At 49.9% G+C, this 19,816-nt stretch overlaps 9 protein-coding genes across 9 annotated transcripts; 3 read left to right on the top strand and 6 right to left on the bottom strand.

Annotated features, from left to right (window-relative positions):
* Window positions 1-134: 134 nt before the first annotated feature.
* On the top strand, window positions 135-1,192 carry PC9H_001304 (uncharacterized protein; the record flags this gene model as incomplete). Its single annotated transcript, XM_036770954.1, has 4 exons — window positions 135-506; window positions 572-782; window positions 851-909; window positions 962-1,192. 4 exons carry the CDS (start codon window positions 135-137, stop codon window positions 1,190-1,192), a joined length of 873 nt encoding a protein of 290 aa, XP_036636799.1.
* A 172-nt stretch (window positions 1,193-1,364) lies between these two features.
* PC9H_001303 (uncharacterized protein) lies at window positions 1,365-3,523 on the bottom strand (the record flags this gene model as incomplete). Its single annotated transcript, XM_036770953.1, has 14 exons — window positions 1,365-1,398; window positions 1,466-1,576; window positions 1,632-1,692; window positions 1,749-1,803; window positions 1,859-1,991; window positions 2,055-2,265; window positions 2,318-2,534; window positions 2,587-2,603; window positions 2,656-2,814; window positions 2,878-2,948; window positions 3,002-3,082; window positions 3,135-3,249; window positions 3,306-3,342; window positions 3,401-3,523. The coding sequence occupies 14 exons, from the start codon at window positions 3,521-3,523 to the stop codon at window positions 1,365-1,367; spliced, it is 1,425 nt and encodes a 474-aa protein (XP_036636798.1).
* A 1,238-nt stretch (window positions 3,524-4,761) lies between these two features.
* Window positions 4,762-5,711, bottom strand: PLS1 (phospholipid scramblase 1; the record flags this gene model as incomplete). Its single annotated transcript, XM_036770952.1, has 5 exons — window positions 4,762-4,824; window positions 4,891-4,957; window positions 5,011-5,174; window positions 5,276-5,514; window positions 5,567-5,711. The coding sequence occupies 5 exons, from the start codon at window positions 5,709-5,711 to the stop codon at window positions 4,762-4,764; spliced, it is 678 nt and encodes a 225-aa protein (XP_036636797.1).
* Window positions 5,712-7,489: 1,778 nt separating this feature from the next.
* On the bottom strand, window positions 7,490-11,148 carry YME2 (mitochondrial escape protein 2; the record flags this gene model as incomplete). Its single annotated transcript, XM_036770951.1, has 16 exons — window positions 7,490-7,848; window positions 7,908-8,010; window positions 8,111-8,290; window positions 8,350-8,519; window positions 8,581-8,638; window positions 8,692-8,859; window positions 8,974-9,260; window positions 9,298-9,482; window positions 9,544-9,622; window positions 9,683-9,907; window positions 9,965-10,028; window positions 10,076-10,226; window positions 10,281-10,513; window positions 10,568-10,705; window positions 10,778-10,952; window positions 11,018-11,148. 16 exons carry the CDS (start codon window positions 11,146-11,148, stop codon window positions 7,490-7,492), a joined length of 2,706 nt encoding a protein of 901 aa, XP_036636796.1.
* A 450-nt stretch (window positions 11,149-11,598) lies between these two features.
* MAE1_1 (NAD-dependent malic enzyme, mitochondrial) lies at window positions 11,599-13,873 on the top strand (the record flags this gene model as incomplete). The annotated part of the gene is made up of 10 exons (XM_036770950.1): window positions 11,599-11,838; window positions 11,888-11,968; window positions 12,024-12,203; window positions 12,315-12,343; window positions 12,393-12,486; window positions 12,542-12,594; window positions 12,650-12,775; window positions 12,829-13,407; window positions 13,470-13,486; window positions 13,548-13,873. 10 exons carry the CDS (start codon window positions 11,599-11,601, stop codon window positions 13,871-13,873), a joined length of 1,725 nt encoding a protein of 574 aa, XP_036636795.1.
* Window positions 13,874-14,440: 567 nt separating this feature from the next.
* PC9H_001299 (uncharacterized protein) lies at window positions 14,441-15,761 on the top strand (the record flags this gene model as incomplete). Its single annotated transcript, XM_036770949.1, has 5 exons — window positions 14,441-14,648; window positions 14,710-14,893; window positions 14,954-15,147; window positions 15,296-15,627; window positions 15,687-15,761. The coding sequence occupies 5 exons, from the start codon at window positions 14,441-14,443 to the stop codon at window positions 15,759-15,761; spliced, it is 993 nt and encodes a 330-aa protein (XP_036636794.1).
* A 404-nt stretch (window positions 15,762-16,165) lies between these two features.
* PC9H_001298 (uncharacterized protein) lies at window positions 16,166-17,083 on the bottom strand (the record flags this gene model as incomplete). The annotated part of the gene is made up of 3 exons (XM_036770948.1): window positions 16,166-16,396; window positions 16,584-16,820; window positions 16,877-17,083. The coding sequence occupies 3 exons, from the start codon at window positions 17,081-17,083 to the stop codon at window positions 16,166-16,168; spliced, it is 675 nt and encodes a 224-aa protein (XP_036636793.1).
* Window positions 17,084-17,931: 848 nt separating this feature from the next.
* Window positions 17,932-18,467, bottom strand: PC9H_001297 (uncharacterized protein; the record flags this gene model as incomplete). Its single annotated transcript, XM_036770947.1, has 3 exons — window positions 17,932-18,096; window positions 18,150-18,211; window positions 18,266-18,467. 3 exons carry the CDS (start codon window positions 18,465-18,467, stop codon window positions 17,932-17,934), a joined length of 429 nt encoding a protein of 142 aa, XP_036636792.1.
* Window positions 18,468-18,713: 246 nt separating this feature from the next.
* Window positions 18,714-19,307, bottom strand: MBF1 (multiprotein-bridging factor 1; the record flags this gene model as incomplete). Its single annotated transcript, XM_036770946.1, has 4 exons — window positions 18,714-18,920; window positions 18,977-19,059; window positions 19,113-19,182; window positions 19,305-19,307. 4 exons carry the CDS (start codon window positions 19,305-19,307, stop codon window positions 18,714-18,716), a joined length of 363 nt encoding a protein of 120 aa, XP_036636791.1.
* Window positions 19,308-19,816: the final 509 nt, after the last annotated feature.

Here is a 19,816-nt window from a genome sequence, read left to right as displayed (position 1 = left end):
CCTCAGGATGAAAATCTCCAATACGTGGTCTATGAAGGAAATGAATGATGATAGTAGGTAGGTTCGAGTAGCTACTCGAATGCAAGGCCCAGGAGAAGATAGGAGGTGCAAGGGTTCAAGCTCAAGTACATCACATGTACATCAATGTCTTCTCCCTAATTTTCGACGAGTTCCTCGATATGCCCAAAGCGAAGAAACGCAAGGCTCCGATTACGAACAATGTCATTGTTGATCCTTCTTCCAGCAAGCCCCAAGCCAGCAGAACTTTGATCCGACGATTTCACGTTCTCTTGAAGAAGAAAGCTCAACTTGAACACCAACTCAGTAATGGCGACGAGGTTAAGCTGGCTCTTACGGAAGTGGAAAATGAGATAGAGGAGCTTGGCGGATTGGAGGCGTACCAACGCATGTCGAGCATCGGCCAGGGGAACGACCGTGGAGGGGGAAGCGAGAAGTATCTAATATCGTGGTTGAAAGAGATGAAGGTCCATGAGACTTGTCAGAGAGTAAAGCAACGGCACTTGTGGGTGTTCCGTGTCACCAGGGCATTGTTTTACACTGAACTGTCTAGCATAGATTACTTGAGGTTGGTGCACTCAAGCCCGACAATTATCGTTCTTGTACTTCGTGGATCGATGCCACTCCTATGGATCTGAAGTCAAGACATCCTGACATCATTGAGCAGGACTTCCTGGCATTGGATCAATGTAGTCACCGAGGGAAATGGGGCACCATCAGCTTGAGCTTGGTCTTGAACTTCGTGCCCGAAGCCAGTGATCGTGGTGAGTACTCGAGCGACAACTTAAAGGAGACTATTGAAGGTGCCCGATCATTAACTATCACTTCCCAGGGCGAATGCTTCGTTACGCGCACAACATGCTGAACGAAGGGGGATATCTATTTCTAGCTGTAAGTCGCACTAGCATGCCAGTGTTATCCGTCACTCATGTAAAATTTACAGCTGCCACTTCCTTGCGTTGAGAATTCGCGGTATCTCACATTCGAGCATCTCCGACTCCTCATGAGCTCAATAGGCTTCAATGAACTCAAGTCGCGGTGGAAACACGGTGGCAAAATGGTGTACTATTTGTACGAGAAGACCTCGCCCGTTCGAACAGAGACTGACTTCTCAAAGAAGCAAATACTGCGATCGGGGAATAGGAATAATTTTGTTATCTTAATACGAGATTAGCAGCTTCGTGTCTATATATCTTCTATTTGTTACTCTGGCCAGAAGCACCAGAAGTCGAAGACATTAACGTATCGTGTCATTCAACCAAAACATTACAGAAATCGTCACAAAATCGTCGAAAGTACGGATACAGCAAACGGATACATGACAGGACAATTAGATGGCTGATAGATTACGCCTTCACCTCGTCCGCTGGGGCATGGGGCCTGAATACCAAGAGCCGTTGGATATCAACATCAATATGTTTTTTAAAAAAATGCAACTATTACTTACGAAGTTTCTTCCTCCTCTGTATGATCAGTCACCCGCAAATAGATCATCGGCAGCATGAATATCAATCCAGCTACAAGGAGGACCCAGGTCGAGATAAAGATGTGCATGAATCTATAGACGATAGTCAGTACCTGTACGGTGCGAGGGAAAAGGGTGTGCTTCTTACGGTCGTTTCACGGCATCTGCACGCCACACGCCGGCGGCCCCAGCAGATTGCAGAGACTTATCTAACGTATGGGTGAATAATCAAAATTAGTTAGGTGATTTGAGACCAAAGACTCACAGAATCCAGTGAAGTAGGCGAGCTTTGCAGGGTCGTTGGACATGGCACCCATCATCTATTCAAGTCATCCTCAGTTAAGGACATGTATCGTCGCGCTCGAATGAACTCACCCAGTAGGCAGTAGTCTGCCACGTAGCATCCAAAAAGCCACAGAAGATGTACAGCCAAATGCGACCAGCATATCCATGGTCATTTATATCCATCTTGACCGCATCTGGAGGTAGAGATTCACGAGTATAGTTCCTAAGTATGCCATATTTCCCCATTCACACTGTCAATTTCAATAGGGCGAGGATGGGAACTTACTTTTGATAGAAATACGCCCAAATATGCACTATGAACACCATGGCGAGGAGGACACCCCAGCCCAGGAATGCGCGGACCCGGCGACGAAGCCCTTGTCGATCGAGCAAGAAGCCGATAGCCAGCGAACCAACGATCTGAGACATCCAGTACACAAGATTGTTGAGCGAACGGGCGCGGATATTGAATAGTGCGCCGTTGTACTCGTTGAATTCTGGAAGGAGGATTAATTAGAGTACCGCCTTGGGAAGAGTAGGTTTACGTACGCCATGTGTAGAACCAGTTACTTGCGAAGAACATGGGGAAGAGGAGGATGATCATAGGGTCTTTGCGCAGTGCTATCGCAAGCCCCATGATCTCGGTCTTCCATGAAGGGTGGCGAGGTGAGGTGACTTTGGTACCGTCGGTACGGATCATTTTATTGGGGTTCACCATCAACAAAGGGATGGTAACACCGATAAGAGTTAGGACCAGGAATCCGATCTAGGATCATGGTAAGTAAAAGCTATTCTAGCACAAACTTTGGCCGACTCACATATGTTCCATTGCCGACTAAGAATCGAAATGAGCATCACGCATTCGTTACGATTTGCAGGGAGCTCACCAGAATTCGCTTCAGAGTGGAAGTTCTGGCCCAATGAGACGGAGGCTCCGACGACACCACCGAGATTGAAAATGGTCCAGAAAACTCCGATATAGCGACCTTTCTGACTTTCGGTCGGGTAAGCCAACATCAGTGAGCCCTGGGCGGTCCATAGAAGACCTGTGTTTTTAGTGTACCCTTCGTCAGCGCGATTGATGCCCTAATATGAAGACGGACACGAACCTGCACAAATGCCTAAGATGGCACCGGATGCAATGACAAAACCACCTGCATTGGGATGGATGTTCATAGCCCTGAAATCGCCAGAATCAGTACTTTCGACTACGAGGCTGTTTATAGAACATACAAATACGAGCCGATGTATAGGGCATATCCCGTGCTTCCGATGAGGAGAGTGAGCCTGGGTCCAAGGACGTTATTGATGGATCTATTGAAGGTATGATTAAAGGCTATCCACGTAAGACAAACTGCACACGCACCCAGCAAAAAAGGCAGCGAATGCAAATGTTGCGTAAAGTGCTGCGTTGGCGTTGGCACTAGTAGTATTATCGACTTGACCTCCGGCACCCAGACCATTCAAAGCATTGAAAAGGCCTGGATTGAAAGATCAGAAGCAAACTCTTGATTCACAGGCTTGAAGAAGATCGTACCAGGACACATGAAGCACACGAAACCGATTAGAGCGACCTATGAACGCACAGATCTCAAAATCCAGCTCTCTCTTTCGAAAAACAATCCATCTAACCTGTGTCATTGGATGGTAATACAGTCCCTTGAGGCCTGTCGGGCGCTCAAAGCGGACCTCTTGCGAGACATTGTCGAGGCTGTCTGTCCCACTATCATATCCCTTCTCTGTCGTGTTGGCCATTTCGACGGTCGGCGGTACGAACCACTGGAGAAAGTGCGTGCAGCTTGTCACGAGAGGGGAAAAGCGACGAAGAGAAGCGTCGACGATTTCGCCTATATATAAGGCCTCATATGGAGAAGGAATAGAAGTCTCTCACGAGATAGGCCAGCACCATGAATCTCGAGGAATTCCAGAGTCACATTCAGGCTAGCCCGAGATCAGCATCGAGGGCGCTAACGGAATGTGTATGATGTCCACGTCAACTCAGTCCTCGCTTCCTGCGCGGCATGTGGAACTCACTTATCTCTGCCATCGACGAAGCTATGTTTGTCAGATGAGTGTTGTGGTTCAGAGTTGGTCGGCGGTGCGCCATATGGGTCCAGTATTCGCGGACCTTGAATGAAAGCTTCCTGCTTCTCCTTTCGATCTCATTTACCGCCACATACGATAGAATTGGACACGAGACTATCAAATATACGTGTTGGCGGGCATGGTCATGATGGGTGAGGCGACTATCAAGCTCAGTACCGTGATGGAGAAGAGTGGCGAAGGCGGCCATAAGGGGATCCACATCAACACACCTTTCTGACTTATCTTTATATAAGATAACCGAGCCTCTACACACAAATACAGTTTGTTCGAGGGATCCTTATATCACACTGCCCAGTGCGTACATAGAACTTGTATGTAAGAAAGAAAAATTGTAGTTTGAGAATGTATGAAAGTGAAAGAAAAATAAACAAAGAACGTCAAAAGAAACGAGGGTTCAACCGGTCAAAGCAGTAATAGGCAAGCAAACAAGCATACTACATATGAACTCGAGACCTATTCAGTGGGAGGAGGGAAATTGAGTGCGGTGCACGATTCGGGGGTAGAAGGATGAATGGAGGTGGTCTAGACTGGAGCTCGAGGATGGAATGGGTGAAGGGCTCATTCGAGAGCATTGCGATGCTATGCGGCTTGGAATAGCGACGGAGAGAAGTTAATGGGCGTACAAGGTACGAACGGGTGAAGGTTTGTTGGCTATGATTCTAGATCTGCTCCGGACGGGACCCAGGCGCTGCCTAGCGTCACTACGGTTGCCACGATGTTCGGACAACACACACTGGGTGCATTGTAGGAGGAAGGGGAAGAAACAGAGGCAGGGATGATAAGGAGGGGGACGTGAGGCGGTGGAAGGGAGGGAGAGGGGTAACGTATTAAGCTGAGGTAAATAGACGAACAGACGCAAAAAGAAACCGAGAAACGCCGAAGGGCATTTAGACGAAGCCTCGTCCACCGCGTTTCGCGTCTATTTTCTTGAATCGCTCGGCTTCTTGCCTCTGTACACGAGATGATTGTCGTCAGGTCAATTGTGCAAGTTATCAATCGGTTGCAGCGAGACAGACCTTCTTAATGACACATAATGAGGCTAGGAATAGGCAGATGACAACCGCCATGAAACCGTAAACCGTCCTGCAGAAAGACCTCAGTCATTGAACGGGCCGCAGAACAGCAAAAATACGTACGTGAAGATGTTATTCAGTGTGGTGTCGGCAAACTTCGTAATTGGTGAAACGCAGAAGTTGGCCTCTTGCGTCAAGTTTAGGCTTTGGACGAATTCAACAGAGGCACAATGGGTGCCTCCGATGACAGCCTTATCTAGACTGCTGAAGTATCCGCAACAGGACAGCTGTCAAACGAGACAAAAAATCAGAGATGGTTCTCCTAGACAACAACAGCGATGCAGCGGGCGCCGGTGATGTATGTGAAGATATCGAACGGCGAACTCACCTTGTCTTGGAGGGTAATTCTCGTTTGGTCCGAGGCTTGTAACCATAAGTCGTGGAAGTTGGCGCGTTCTCTGAGGGTGAAGAACCAAACGAATGTGCCAATGACGACGATACCGAGTGCGTCCGCAATAAGAGCCCAGTTAAGGATTACAAGACCAATGGTGACGTGGTTTGGTTGGACGATAGCGCCAATAGATAGGGCAAATGTGATCAAGAGAACGATGCCCAGCACAGTGCCGGCTGAAGTACGAGGATAAGCATGCGAGTTCCAGTAACACTTCGGGTGACGCACCAGTCAGATCGGCATTGCTCAGCACCATGTTCATCATAACATCCGTCTTCCTCCAGACAATAGAGAGGACTAGAGCCACTATTCCCGCCGCGAGAAGACAGAAATCCAGGAACGCCCATACACCCATTAACTTCTTGGACACCATCGCTGTGTATGTTTGATATTACTAGATTTCGGGTTGAGGGCTAGCTATAGCTTTCAGCGAAATTGCTGTAAGACGGTGAAGCTTGGACGCACGAGTTGTTTCGGGAAGTGTTCTTTGTTTAAAGGCTCGTAGGGGCCCTCGCGGAGAGCTTGTTTATGAAATGACCGAGTTACACAGAGAGTGGACGTGCGACGCCAGGAAGAACGGGAATGAGTGGAAGTAAGAAAGTTTCGAAAGGACGGTGGACGGTCTACGCCTTGCGCTCGCGCTTCTGTGTGGTCGAAGGACAAAAGGGTGAGCAAGAAAAAGGCAAATAAAAGAAGGAAAAAAGAAACTGGGCAGGAGGAGGATGGAAGGGGAGGAGGAGAAGATGGTACTTACCAGAAACTGACTTGCCGAACAACAGTAGGCAGTTGTGTGAATTGATATTGATAGTGACGGTTGGCTGCGGTCGTGGGAATATGTTGCTATGGCCACCACGTGAGTGGGTGCATTGAAGAAAGTTGGCAGAGTGGACATTCTTCAGGCCGCCCAGCATCTCTCTTGCTTTTGTAGTCCTTGCTGAGCTGGTCACTGCATGCAGGCCATCACTCACCTTGCATTCGACTTCTATGGCTGCGCTGGTTCCTCGTCCGCGCTCCGTTCACAGAAATGTTTCCTCCGTAGATACCGTCGTAATTCGCGCGTTCGAGGCCCAGGTGCAGCCTGAGATGTCAGTAAACGTACCATTGCCGAACAACGCGCCGTTGTTACGTGCTTTCTGATATTCACAGAGATACGATTACACGGACACGAGCCCTCGCACTGACGGAATTAGATGAGCAGCAACCTCAGCCCCGACAGCGGAAATACCTGGAAGTACTTTGTTTCAAGAATAGAGATGATCAGTCTAAAATCATGAGTGCATCAATTGATGTGAGTCCCGATGAAACGGACGATTTATGTATGGCTCGCTGAACACTGGCAAGCAGCGGGCGCCGGGCGCAGACAGCCTCGCTTGCGCTGCAAGTCCAGTCGCAGTTGAGTGCCACCGCCTCCAGCTGCTTGCGGGCTTCGGGGGGTACAGGTGTGCGCAGCAGGGGGATTTACATGGCCTATCCCACCACTAAACAGCCTGTGGTACCCCCTGGTGCCCGGGCCCGCTTCAACACAGCCGTACTAAATCAGCACACTGCTGGCCACATCATCGAATTTGATGATCTAGGCGGTCGCGAACGGCACTCATTACGAAGATGGGATCAGCTACTGACCCAACAAAAGCTTGAAGCTTGATCAGTAACTGAACGAATCTGTATCATTCACAATCAAACATCCGGTACGCCACCTTATGATCGCCTACATACACATCATTTAGCTGGCGAACAAGCTGGGCGTTTGCATTTGCGCCCTCCAAGCACCTCCAAATCGCGGTGTTTCGCGTTCGAACCCCAGGACTACGCTTGTAGCATGTTTGTCACAGCCGCCGAAGCCCGAAGCAACGCGTGAACGAGATCGCCGAACGTTTGTGACAATAGATCATTGTGCCCCGCGCCCTGTAGAGTACACAGGATCTTCACAAGCCGCGCTGCGCTTGCCCGCACTCACTAGTGCCGGAAAAGGCTTTGAACCCGCCACCGCTTGCCAATTGCCCCTTCCGTCCAAACGTCTGGCCTACGCGGAAAGCGTCTGGAACGCGAAGAAGAATCTGAATATGACCGTGTCTATGATACGAACACACTGGCTCCAACAACCCAATGATATACACAATTAGTTGATAAAATGTCCATACCTTCGCAACCTCACTCAGCGGTCGCAAGCACCTTCTTCAGCTCCTCGTTCTTCCTCTCCAGAATCTCGACCTTCTTCCCAGCCTTCCCCATCTTATCAAACAAATACGCGGCCCTCGCATCACACGCCCGCATCCCCCACATCCATCCAAACGCCCAATCACCCCAGCCTCTAGTCCTCGCCTCCTGCTCCCGAATATTCTCCAACGTCCCCAGCTCCTCTTCGCATAGTTTTATGGTAGTCTCCGCGCTAGATATGACTTTATTGTTGTACGCGATATCCTGGTTGGCTTGGAATATCGGATCCTTGACCAGGCGCTCAAAGACGTATTTATAGACGGGTTTGCCGGGGCGGATGGTCGATGGGCGGCCTGAAATAGATATTTGCTATGAAAGAGGATACGCATGGAGCGGCAGAATGCAAACATACCGTTCACTGTCCCTATAGCAATCAATTCGGCATGCTCCATATTCCTCAACGGAGACTCGTCTCCTTTGAACGGAAATTCTATCAATACCTCATGGTATGACACCTACTGCCACGAATCATAATTGGTGATACATCACAAATTGAGCAGCAACACGGTTAGCGATCATACGACAAATGAAAATGGGTAGGACGGCAAGACGGACCTCCGGTTTCTTGGCCAGTAGTTTCAAGACTGCCCACGCCTGCTCCCTTGACCAAGCAAGGCTCTTCGCGTCGTCCACATCATCCCCAAATGCGCTCTTCCGTAGTTCGCTTACCCCGCGCACTACGATATCTTCTACAGCCTCTGCAACGCCTTGTCCATTGGTCACTTTATGTATAAGCTAAATCGGTCGTTAGGCAATTGCATAAATATATGGCACGCAATTTGCACGGAACTCACGCTTTCCAAATCACTTGCCCGCCCGCCAAGCCGCTCGACGAGCTCGGTCTCGGACTTTGTAAAATGAACGTCGATATCGGAATCCCGTAATCTCTGCTTCACGAATGACAAAGCGCTACTGGTATCCGCATCGGACAGGGCTATAGAATTGAGAGGTTTGGATGGAATAGCTGAACATAACACAGGATGAGCATCTGGAAGAGGTGAAAATGGGTGGTAGGGAGACTTCACCTTTAGCGAGCCGTTTGGCATTTTCCCTGTTATCGCTAACAACAATAACATGGGCGATCTAAGTGAACGGACGAATAAACGAAGTCGGACTGTCGAAAAGCAACAACTTACTCGATTCTCAGCGAGGCCAGCTGCCCATTGCGCCAAAACAGCCAGCAAATCCTCCTTGCTGCCACCCGCCTTATTAGACGGCGAATAATTGCGAATAATCACGATCGGAATGGCTGATATCGCTTCAGCATCAGCGACAGGCTGCCTATGGTGCCCATTCTTCTTCTCCTTCGGCCTCTCCACCTCGCCATCCCCACGGTCAGTCCGCCCCAGCTCCATCATCGCCTCTCTCATCGCCTCTGGCTCCGTCAAGGCCTCCCCAGCGATCTCCACCACGCCGACGTCATCGCCGTACTCGTCCTCCAATACACCCATCGCCTCGTCCCCGATCCCCAGTTCGCTCATAACGCCGTTGCCCGCTACGCAATCCAGACGTCCGTCATGCCATGTACCATGCCTTATTTTGTGCAGGACGATGTTCTGCTCAGCCTTTCGCTCTTCGTCTTGCTCCTCGCGCGCCCGTTTGAGAGCGGCTGCGTGGATGTGAGACGCCGAGGTCGCTTGCAGGGCACGCGTGACAACAGATAACACCTGTGTCAGTTGGTCTGGGAGGGAACTGGAGAAGCCAGCTAATAAGAAAGCGAATCAATTCATAGCTCAAACAACTCGAGAGATGAAAATACATGCCCTTCTGCCCGATCAAACCGACGCTCGCCAAATCGAGTAAACTGCTCATGGAATCAAGGAAGGTGAATACAGGCCAGTAACCCGTTTGCCTCGCCAGAGCGCCGACAAGTTGTGGGTCGGATACGGCCTTCTGGAGGTCTCGACAGTCAATATGCAGAACATGTCTAGGATTCCGGCGTAAAAGAATAAGTGTTCTCCTCCGAACATTTATTTTTTGCTACTTACCGATCTGAATCCTGGATCATGGTCTCCAGTAGTCTTGACTTGCCGCTCCCTTGCGGCCCGTGAAGAAATGCGACAGTAGCTATAATAAATCAGAGTGAGCAGGGGAAAGGGGGTCGTTCAAGTAATTCAGATAGCTTACTTGGAAAATCATCAAGGTATGTCCTAATCGTCCGCTCGACTTCCTGGCGTTCTTTCCACACACCCTGGATTTCTAGATCAGAAGACAACTCCTTCGACCGTTGCGCACGCATCGCCGCGGATAGTGAGCGTTTGTTCTTGGATGATGAAGAGTGGGAGTCCGAAGCGAGATAGGAAATCAACTGAGTTGGTAGCATATTGCACGCCCATTTGTACAGCGTCCACTCTACGGAAACGGAAGGTAAGATTCCGGTACAGCGTATCGTGGGCTGGACATACGTACCGTGATAGTCGAACCAATTTTGCATCTTCGCTTGCACCATCATGGCGCGTACGGGGTCGAAGACCTGCTCACCAGTTCAACGAAGTCTAAGACAAGCAAGGACTGGCTGACCGTGTATGTAATGGAGCCAAGCAGGAAAACGATGACGGGAATGACTATTCTCGGATGGTTTGCTGTCCAGTCCCTTATGACATGTGCTCGGATAGGTTTCTGATATGCTATTCTCAGTCGCGTCAATGTAGCCTTCGCAGCGTTATCAGTACTGCAATACAAGCATCAGTGGTCGATGCTTAAGGGATGAACGAGTGTGACTCACCTCGGTGTAGAGGCGATCTCCAAGCCGTGGACAACATTGCGGGCAATTGCCGCAGGTCGAATTCGGCTGAAGGTGATTACGGAAGAGCGGGGCGTACCAGCAGGTACGGCCGTGGGCATGGTGAGCTCCTGGATACGACCGTACGGCCTGAAGAGTTGATAGAGTGCTTGCTCTGGGACGTCTGGTCCCTCGAACGAGACGCGCAGCATTGGAAACGCGAAGCGATTCATATCCTGTATAGCATGTATAAGTGCTTGCGAATGATAACGTCGTGATATTATACGCACCTCTCTCCACGGGCTTCCCTGTACGAGCCACACATTACCCCTTCGTATGCCATTCCACGACGGTAGACCTCCGGCGTTCTCTGCTTCCTCGTTCAGCAGCCGTTCTATTTCATGGAGCACGCGACGTTCTTGCGGCGTCTGGTCGCCTGACCTGGAAGTTGTGCTAGACGTCGAGTCGATTGGATGCGCGTCTTCCGAGTCTTCCGCGACATTCAAATCCTCCTCCCCTCTGTCCGGAAGCGCGTACTTGAAGTGAACGAATACTCCACCGTCTTTCAGGTGGGGTTCCAACTCCAGGATCGTGAATTTATGAGCTTGAACGCGGGACAGCTTGTCCTTCAGTTCGGATAGCAGCGTGTCTTGCCTCAGACGAGATATGTACGACCTCACGCTATCAGGGTGAGATGGTCAGCTCTCCAGGAGACCTCGAAATAGGCTGCCTAGGCTCACTCCCATACACCCAATTGAACAGGGAAGACTGAGTCGACGAACAGCCATCCCTCTCGAGTATTTGAGCCATCGTGAAGGAATCGTCTTGAACTCAAGCCGATCCCCCGTCGTATTCGTTTTGCAGCGAGCATTGAAGTTATCACTGAGAGAGTGAAGTCATGCTTCGCCCGAAAAGTAAAGGCTCGCGATGCTGGAGTTTCCCTATTTGGGAGTATAGCTAGGGGCTAGGGATTCTCTGCTTCTGTTTCCTTGTGAATTGTACCCGTTATCATCTTGGGGGGGAGGCGAACATGTAGAAACGGTCCATTCAGTGAATTTAGGCGGAACCCCGAAGAACCAAATGTTCCCGGGAACGCCATATTTCGGATTCACAAAGAAGCCCCTGACTTTGACGGTATGGCGGGGAGGCGCTGGCCAGTGGCGAAGTTCCTAATTTATCCCTTCCAGGCCTCGATATCGAAGTTTGGTGCCCAACGTGGTCATGGATCTCAATGGAGACACATTATCTAAGTCCTTATCATCCCGAGATGGAGCGAACGGCACTGGCACTCTTTCCAGCTGCCACCATCTAGGCGACGACAATGGTACCCAAAGTTGAAAACCCCGAATTCCGCGTTGCGTTGAGAGGAGGTGCCTTGCTGGGTAGTCCTCGATTCAATAAAGGAACGGCGTTCACGGTGGAGGAGCGCAAGGCGTTTGGTCTGACTGGACGTCTCCCTTCGCGCGTGAACACACTCGACGAGCAATGCGCTCGGGCATGGGATCAGTTGATGACACGAGAGACACCGATCAGAAAGAATTCGTTTCTGCAAAGTTTGAAAGTGAGTTGCTTATACACGCGTTGTGGATAGCGTAACTGATTAAGGAAAGGATCAAAATTGGGTCCTCTATTACTCGCTGATCTCGAAAAATCTAAGAGAGCTCGTACCAATCATCTATACGCCTACCGAGGTGAGTTCGAGCGCATATAAGTATATCCTGATCTAAGGTACTGATTATGCGGCAGGCGGAAGCTATTTCCAACTACTCCCATTTGTTTCGCCGCAGCGAAGGCCTGTACCTTACCTTTTGTGACCAGGATACCATGGAGGAGGACTTTTTAGAACAGACCAAGGGTCGCGCAATCGACCTCGTGGTGTGTTCAGATGCGGAAGCAATTCTCGGCATTGGCGATCAGGGCGTCGGAGTGAGCACCCTTTCCTAAACCTTTCATCGTTGAGATACTAAACGATGTTTAGGGAATTGGCGTATGCCGACTCTCTTTCCTTTTGTTCGTGGCTCATGCATACATGCGCAGATATCTGCTGCGAAATCGGCCATATATACGTACGTCGCATGACCCATCTACAGAGTTCCATTCTGACCCCAAAAATAGTCTAATAGGGCACATAGACCCAATTAAAAGTCTTCCAGTGACTCTCGATGTCGGAACTGACAATGAGGACCTGCTCAATGACAATCTCTACGTTGTGAGTCCGCCTTCTCCAGCAAAACAAGACGGGTAGATATATAAATCGTCCTCAGGGTTGGCCGCACAGGCGCGTCCGTGGCGAAGAATACGATCAATTCATCGATAAGTCAGTACCTGCTCCTGCGACAATCATGCGATGTTACTCATTGTGGCATGAATAGATTTGTTCAGCTAGTTCGCAAGTACTTCCCGCATAGCTTGCTGCACTTCGAGGATTTTGGTGTCACGAATGCACAAAGGTTATTGGCACGCTATCGTGATCAACACGCGTGCTTCAATGATGATATGTAAGTGATTTATAACGATATTCTACCTCTGTCTCACCTAATGGTGCATCTAGTCAAGGAACGGGCGCAGTTACTTTGTCCTGCATAATGGCCGCTGTTGGCGTAACGAAATCGAAGCTATGTGACCAACGCTTCATTATTTACGGGGCAGGATCTGCGGGGCTTGGCATCGCCCATCAACTCCGCGACGCAATTGTCTCCACAGACAACCTCAGCCCCGCTGAAGCAGCCAAAAGGTTCTATCTCATCGACAAACACGGATTGATCAAAGAATCTCTGGGATCCTCCCTCATTCGCGACTCCTTATACGAGAATGGATTCGTGCGACCCGACGAGGAGTGGGAAGGTGCGAAGACTAACGAGAGTGGTGAGGTGGGATTGTTGGAAGTTGTGAAGAGGACTAAGCCGACTGTGTTGATTGGGTGCTCGACGCATGCGGGTGCGTTTACGGAGGAGGTCGTTAAGGCGATGGCGGAAGGATGCGACCGACCGATTATTTTGCCATTGTCGAACCCGAGCAAGCTCGTGGAGGTTGATCCTGCAGATGCTAACAAATGGACGGAGGGGAAGGCATTGATCGCTACGGGGAGCCCATTCCCTCCAACGAAGATGCCGAATGGCAAAGATTATATGTGTGTCGTCCACTCATACCTTTGCGCACTACTGTGAGGCTGACTGAAGATTTGATATGTAGTATTGCAGAGTGTAATAGTAAGCAACTCTAATATCTTCTCCAGACGCCTCATTCTAACTATTCCTCGTCCTCACTCAGATGCCCTTATATACCCTGGACTTGGCTTCGGTGCCATGATCTGCCAAAGCCGTCGAATGACGGATGATATGATCATCGCAGGAGCGCGGCGACTGGCCTCGCTCTCCCCCGCCCTAGAAGACCCCGACAATGCTCTGCTGCCCGACTTTGGCGACGCTCCGGGAATCAACTTCGAGGTGGCGGTGGCGGTGGCGGAGCAGGCCATTGAAGAGGGAAGTGCTGGTGTTGATTGGAAGAAGGAGGATGTCAGGGAGAGGGCGAAGGAGAGAAAGTGGCAGCCTATATACGGGGAGTATGTATACGATCCTGAGGGCGAACAGGCCTGAGGACGTGGATAACTAGGATCATCTGCATCCTCACGATTCGACAATTCATATAGTCTACGGCGGGCATCACCGTACGTAGGCGCTTCGAGCACAAGAGTAGCAGCGGTGTCTATAACCAAAAGAACATAGCAGATACTAAATATGGATAGCTAGTGCTACCTCGCGACGAACGTAGCGCTCGATAAACTCACAGCTATTCGATACTGCTGGGATACAGAATTGAGGGTCGCCAGATATTAGGTCAGGAAAATGAATTAGGACTCCTAGGAGCATGATTAGATGTGCTGACGGCTGGTGACGTTCATCTTGCAGCGGACCCCAATGTGCTTGTCCAGCTGGGTGTGCCACCACTAGTAAAGAAATCTACCGCATATCTGTCCTTGATCCGTTTTTGAAGGAGCCCGACACACCGTCTGCGTTTCAGCCAACGGATGCAAGGCAGCGCGGAAGCAAATTCACAGCCTGTGATTGGATGAGTGTCACAGGGCTTTGTCAGCCGTCAATTTACCACTTAGTATAAAAAGCCCCTATGGCTGAAACGCAGAGGTCAAAGCAAACCTCGACGAAATGCAAGTATCATTCTGGTCTTTCATCAAGGCCCAGTGGGCGCAAGTACCGCCGGTGGAGAACCATGATTTAACAGGGAAAACTGTAGTCGTGATTGGGGCGAATACAGGGATCGGATACGAGACGGCAAAGCACTTTGCCACGATGAATCCCGCGAGGTTGATCATGGGTTGCAGAAATCGGGAGAAGGGAGCTGCAGCTGTAGGGAGTGAGTAGCCTTATCTTATCGGCATGTGCTTGCTTGGATACTGACTTGGACCGCTGGATAGATCTCGAAGATAGTACAGGGTTTGACAAGGCCGAGCTTTGGCTAATTGACCTTTGTAGCTTCAAATCGGTCAAATCCTTCGTGGACAAGTTGGACAAAGAAGTAGAGCGGCTTGATATCTTGGTTTCAAATGCTGCTGTTATGCCAATGGAGTACGCAACGACCGAAAACAACTGGGAGACCTCGTAAGTCGTTCAAGTGGCCATGCACTGTGTATACAGTTTTTAACATGACGACACCTTCAGACTGCAAGTCAACCACCTGGCCCCGGCCCTCCTCATCCTTCTTCTGCTCCCAAAGATGTTCCAGACGATAGACACGTTCACCGCCGAGCCACGCGTCGTGATTGTCTCCAGCGAAACACATCAGAATGGCAAAATTCCAGATAAGGCATTCCAATCTGCGTCCGCTCTTGAGGTTTTCAACAACAGGCAGTTCTGTCAACCTTAGTGAGGCCTCTTGTTAGCTCAATTGTGTGTGTCGCTCAACCGCTAGTACAACAGCAATCATCTAGAAAGATATAGGTTGACCAAACGTAAGTCATACAATAAATACGGATCACCATTGATGCTCACGAATATCAACAGTGCTGACCGTTCTCCTCACGCTGGCTTTGACGCACCATCTCCCTTCCGATCGCCGCACAATAATCGTGGATTGCGTTAATCCTGGTTTTTGCTATTCTGAAATCCGCCGTGGTATACATGGCGTGTTGCGTGTGGCCATGATGCAGTTATTGGAGATATTGCTGGCCAAGACAGCCGAAGAGGGTGCGCGACAAGTGATATGGGGGTCGACTACTACCCCACAGGAAGGAGTCAATTCCTTGAAGGGTGCATATGTGAGTTCGGCCCAAATCACGGAGCCAAGTGACTTTGTCATCTCAGAGAAAGGGAAACAATTCCGCGAAATACTGTGGGTAAGTCTCACGTTGTTTTCCCTTTGCGAGAATGAGTAGCTGATGTGAAACAATGACAGAATGATACCGTGAGGGTATTGTCCAAGGTGGATCCGCGAGTACAAGCCACGGTTGAGCAGTATATGCGGCAGTAGGGCGGGGTTCGAAGGCTTGGTTGCGACATAAGGAGTCCTTGCCCGTGGATGATGAAAGGGCGTGGACAGGTTGTGAGACTCTCACAAACCTCCGACGCTTTCTGCAACTTCATTTTGACAACCGCCGGTCGAACAACACGTACTAGGTTGTCCTGAGGCCGTACGAGATGTACAGTCAATAGTTTCATGTTCGAGGTGTGGATGGATAAACTTTGCAACAAAATAGTCAGCTATTGATGAGGTAGTACGTGAAATATAGTACGAACATGTACAGTGTTGACATGAGGCATTACAAGAAGTGCAATGAACAGCTCAGTTTCCATCCCATTCTATACCGAACCTGGTACAGCAGGGGGACCGTACTGAGGGGCGTCTCATCCGGACATCAAGTAAAGCAAGGCTGCTCAGAATAGGGAGACGAATTCAGGGCTCAGAGAGTCGACGTCGAACTCAACCGTAATCGTAAGCCGCTCAAGAGATCCGCTCCGGTGAAGGTAAAGAACATACTCTTCAAGCAGGTTTAGCTTCTTGTATGTGCCATCGAAAAGCATGCCGGAGGATGAGAGCAAGATCTCAATATGCTTGATCTTGGACGAAAAGGTGAACTTTTTGATTGCGTGTTCGACGGGCACCACCTGTGAAGACAAACATTGTCCGCGCTGAGCGTCCTGAATTTTCCTGATTGATTCCGACTTTAACCGTCTGATGGTACATATTAGATGGTAAACTCGCCTGCAACTTCCACGCCATGCAAGACAAGTGTCTTCAGAGGTGACGGAGTGCTCTCGCCGAGGTCTACATACTTGCCTTCGTAATACAGACTTCTTCCAGAGTAGTCATAGAGACGGGTTGCCTGCTGGTCTTCGTAGCGACACCGTCCTTGGTGAGTTCATCATCAAAGGTGAGCTCCTGTAGTGCCAGGGAGCGAAGCACGCTAGGGCCCGCCTTGAGGACAGACAGGAGGTCGAGAATATCCTGTCTGAGGTGAAGCTTTGTGATGGATGATTGTGGGAGTACGGAAGAGATGGCGGCGAAAAGAGTTGAGCCGCCTTTGAGCTCCTCGAGGCGTGGAAGCCGAAGAATTAATTCAACCATGCTTTTTTCTGGTCGTCTACACAGGCCGGAAATTGAGGACATATGAAGGTAACTTTGCAAACGTGAGGGCGTAGACGGGGAGAATTGGTTAGCAAGCTGTTGCATGCTTGCAATTGGGCTATTGAGATGACGTTGATGGGTTTCAGTCCCCGAAAAAGGACGGGGATACAGAGATCTCGCCAGGACTTGGATGCCAACGAGTAGTTACGAGATGAGTCCCGTTCCATTTCCTGTAAAATGAGGAGGGGGTAGCCTGTGCATTAGTGAGTTGGTGGTGCGAGGGAAAGCTGTGGTGTAACGCTAACTTGGTGGCCTGCTGACGAGCGCCTTGATGCATGGTGGTGCATTGCTTCTAGCTGTCTCTATCGTGAGCAATAGACTTGAGGCCAGCGCCGACAGCTTCCTTTAAACATTCAACGTCAACCAGATGTCCGGAAAGACCAGCAAGATCTTAGTATATGGTAGGCCGTTCAGTTCTCCGAAGATAAGCGCCAGAAAGCCAACGACTCTTTGGAGAAGGAGCTTGGGTCGTGATACCGCGCGGCTTGCACGAGTAAATGTAGTCCAGTATACCAGGAAGTACCTATAATAGGGGGGGCCGATCCTTCTATTCTGTAACTGGACATACAGATGCTTGCTAAGTTTACAGCGATCCTGGAATAGTATACCCTCTGAGCCATGGATTTAGTGGCCTACGCGAAATACTTAGTGCACTTTTTTTCTGGCGAGAAAGACATTCGAACGATATAGCATCCCAGCTGGGTGTACGTGGCAGACCAATGTCGCCGGCTCGATTCCATCTTCCTCTCATATTACCAGGCATAGCGCAGTTGGATCAGCCCGAGGCAGCAGTGTTTCCTTTTGAAGCCAATGAGTTGTGTACGCTCGGATTCCAGAGCATTTAGGAGCTGCCCGTACCCCTTGATAATGAGGTCCACGACATTTCTACGTTTGATCAACGAGTGCCGCAATTAGACGCCATACGCAGAACAGTAATACTCGAAGGATCCCCTTTTGTCCGTTTCTAATAGTTGATGTAGCAGAGCGAAGCACATCGGTGTGCTACAAAGCCTTGCTAGTCATCAACCCGTCGTTCATTGAACGACGACGAAGCATCTATTGCTGTCCTGATGGGGGGCGGTTCGATAACACCCTTCGCCTTTTCGGCCTGAACTATTCTGGCTTCTTCTGGGGAGAGGGAAAAGAATGATTCTCGTTGTCTAGAGGCCCATCTCCTCACCTAGCAGCCGTCATTAGTCCCAGAATTCAATCCTCTATGCAAAGAGTGTTTACCGGCTGGAAGACATGTTCGCGGTCTCCGAAGTCATAAAAGAAGACAGAGTAAAAAACGACATCTGCACATGCGTACTATGTTCAGGAGTGCGGATGACCAAGGGTTTAGGACGTACATGGAACGAATACGTAGGTGAGCAACCGTGAGCCAGTATACACCCATGATGGCCGAAAGTCTTCGTATGCAGGATCTTGTTCTGGCCGGGGCATCTTGTTGACTTCCTGGGTGCTCATCGTTCGTGGTATCACGCGAACCGCTGGGTTGCGCTGTAGGTTACCGAGCAGCCTGAGGGCGGGTGATGTAGTCCGCCTGAACATGCTGGTGGAGAGGTGCACAGATTTACAATTATTAGGCGCCCGTCGCGACCGTCCATCCTACTGCAACTGAAGGACATAAGGATACCTTCAATGTGCAGATCGACGGCGTAACGATTGCCTAGGATTCATGATAGACTCCTCACAGTGCCAGGGAATAAGTCCGAAAATACACAAATATATTGTGCCAAAGTAATACAGAAATGCGATGAGTAACAAGGCAGGGACTGGAGGGAGAAAAGAAATCAATTAAGCTTTCTTAGGTCCCTCCAGTTTCTTCCCAATCTCTGATCCCCTCAGCTTGACTTTGAGAATCCTCTCGAGTTTCCCAAGGATCTGGGGGTTAGGGATGGCCTTCCCAGACTCGTAGTCTTGAAGAACAGAGGGCTTCTCGTTGATCTTAGCAGCGAGATCCTTCTGGGAGAGCTCGAGTGCAAGACGTGAGGTTTGGATAGTCTATTCGTGAATGAGTCAGCACATGCAAGGTGAGGCGGTGCGGACATAGGACGTACCCGACCGACGGTAGGCGAGATTTTGGGTGGTGGGGCGACCTCGTTTTCTCGGTCAAGTTTGGCAATGCGCTGGTGGTCAGTTCCTAGTACACAATGATAAGCCAGGCTTCAGAGCACTAGGCGTTCCGATGAATACCTTGATGAGCTTTGTTGCTTCCACCAGTCACTTTCTTGTCGGTAGCCACTACAGCACCTGCTCGTCGGGCCTGAACGAATGATTCAGTCAATAGCAAGGACTCCCATAGTAAGTCAACCTACAGCTGGAAGCAAGAAGGAAGCAAATCAGTCAGCTCGCTCGCTGGGCGTATGTCCTTGCTGGAGTGCTTACCATTCAGATCAGAGGTAGTTCGGGTGACTTTAGCAGTCCTAGCCTTGGAACCGATAACAACAGGCTTCGTGTCGATCTCCATGATGAATTAGAAATAAGTACGAGGGCGTGAATTAAGAAGTTTTTGTAGAAGGAAGAAATCTAAGTGCAAGAAGAGATTTGGTTTTGGAGAAGAGTCAACGTTGCAGCGCCCGAAGGCAATACGCCGTGTGACATGAGTCACTCGGGTTATGTAAGCGTGCTCGTTCTCGGAGCCAGAATAATTTCCTCTTGACTGCTTCTTCCATGTTTTGATGTTGCCTGGCCAGTATTGCCCGACATGTCCAAACCTTCATGATATCCTGATAATTACGGCCTCCACCCAATCTCGAGGATGACCTGCCAGTAACAAGCTGCCCTTCGACTTCCGGTTGAATGCAGTGAAATTGGGTTCGAGGTGGTTGTAAGCCCCAGCAAGCAGTGAAATTGGATAAATTGGCTGTATGCTTTGGCATAGAGACGGTCCCCAAACG

Source organism: Pleurotus ostreatus (assembly GCF_014466165.1).
Source record: "Pleurotus ostreatus strain PC9 chromosome Unknown scaffold_1, whole genome shotgun sequence".
Lineage (NCBI taxonomy): Eukaryota > Fungi > Basidiomycota > Agaricomycetes > Agaricales > Pleurotaceae > Pleurotus > Pleurotus ostreatus.
Note: the sequence above shows the minus strand (reverse complement) of the source record. Positions and strands in the feature narration are given on the sequence as shown.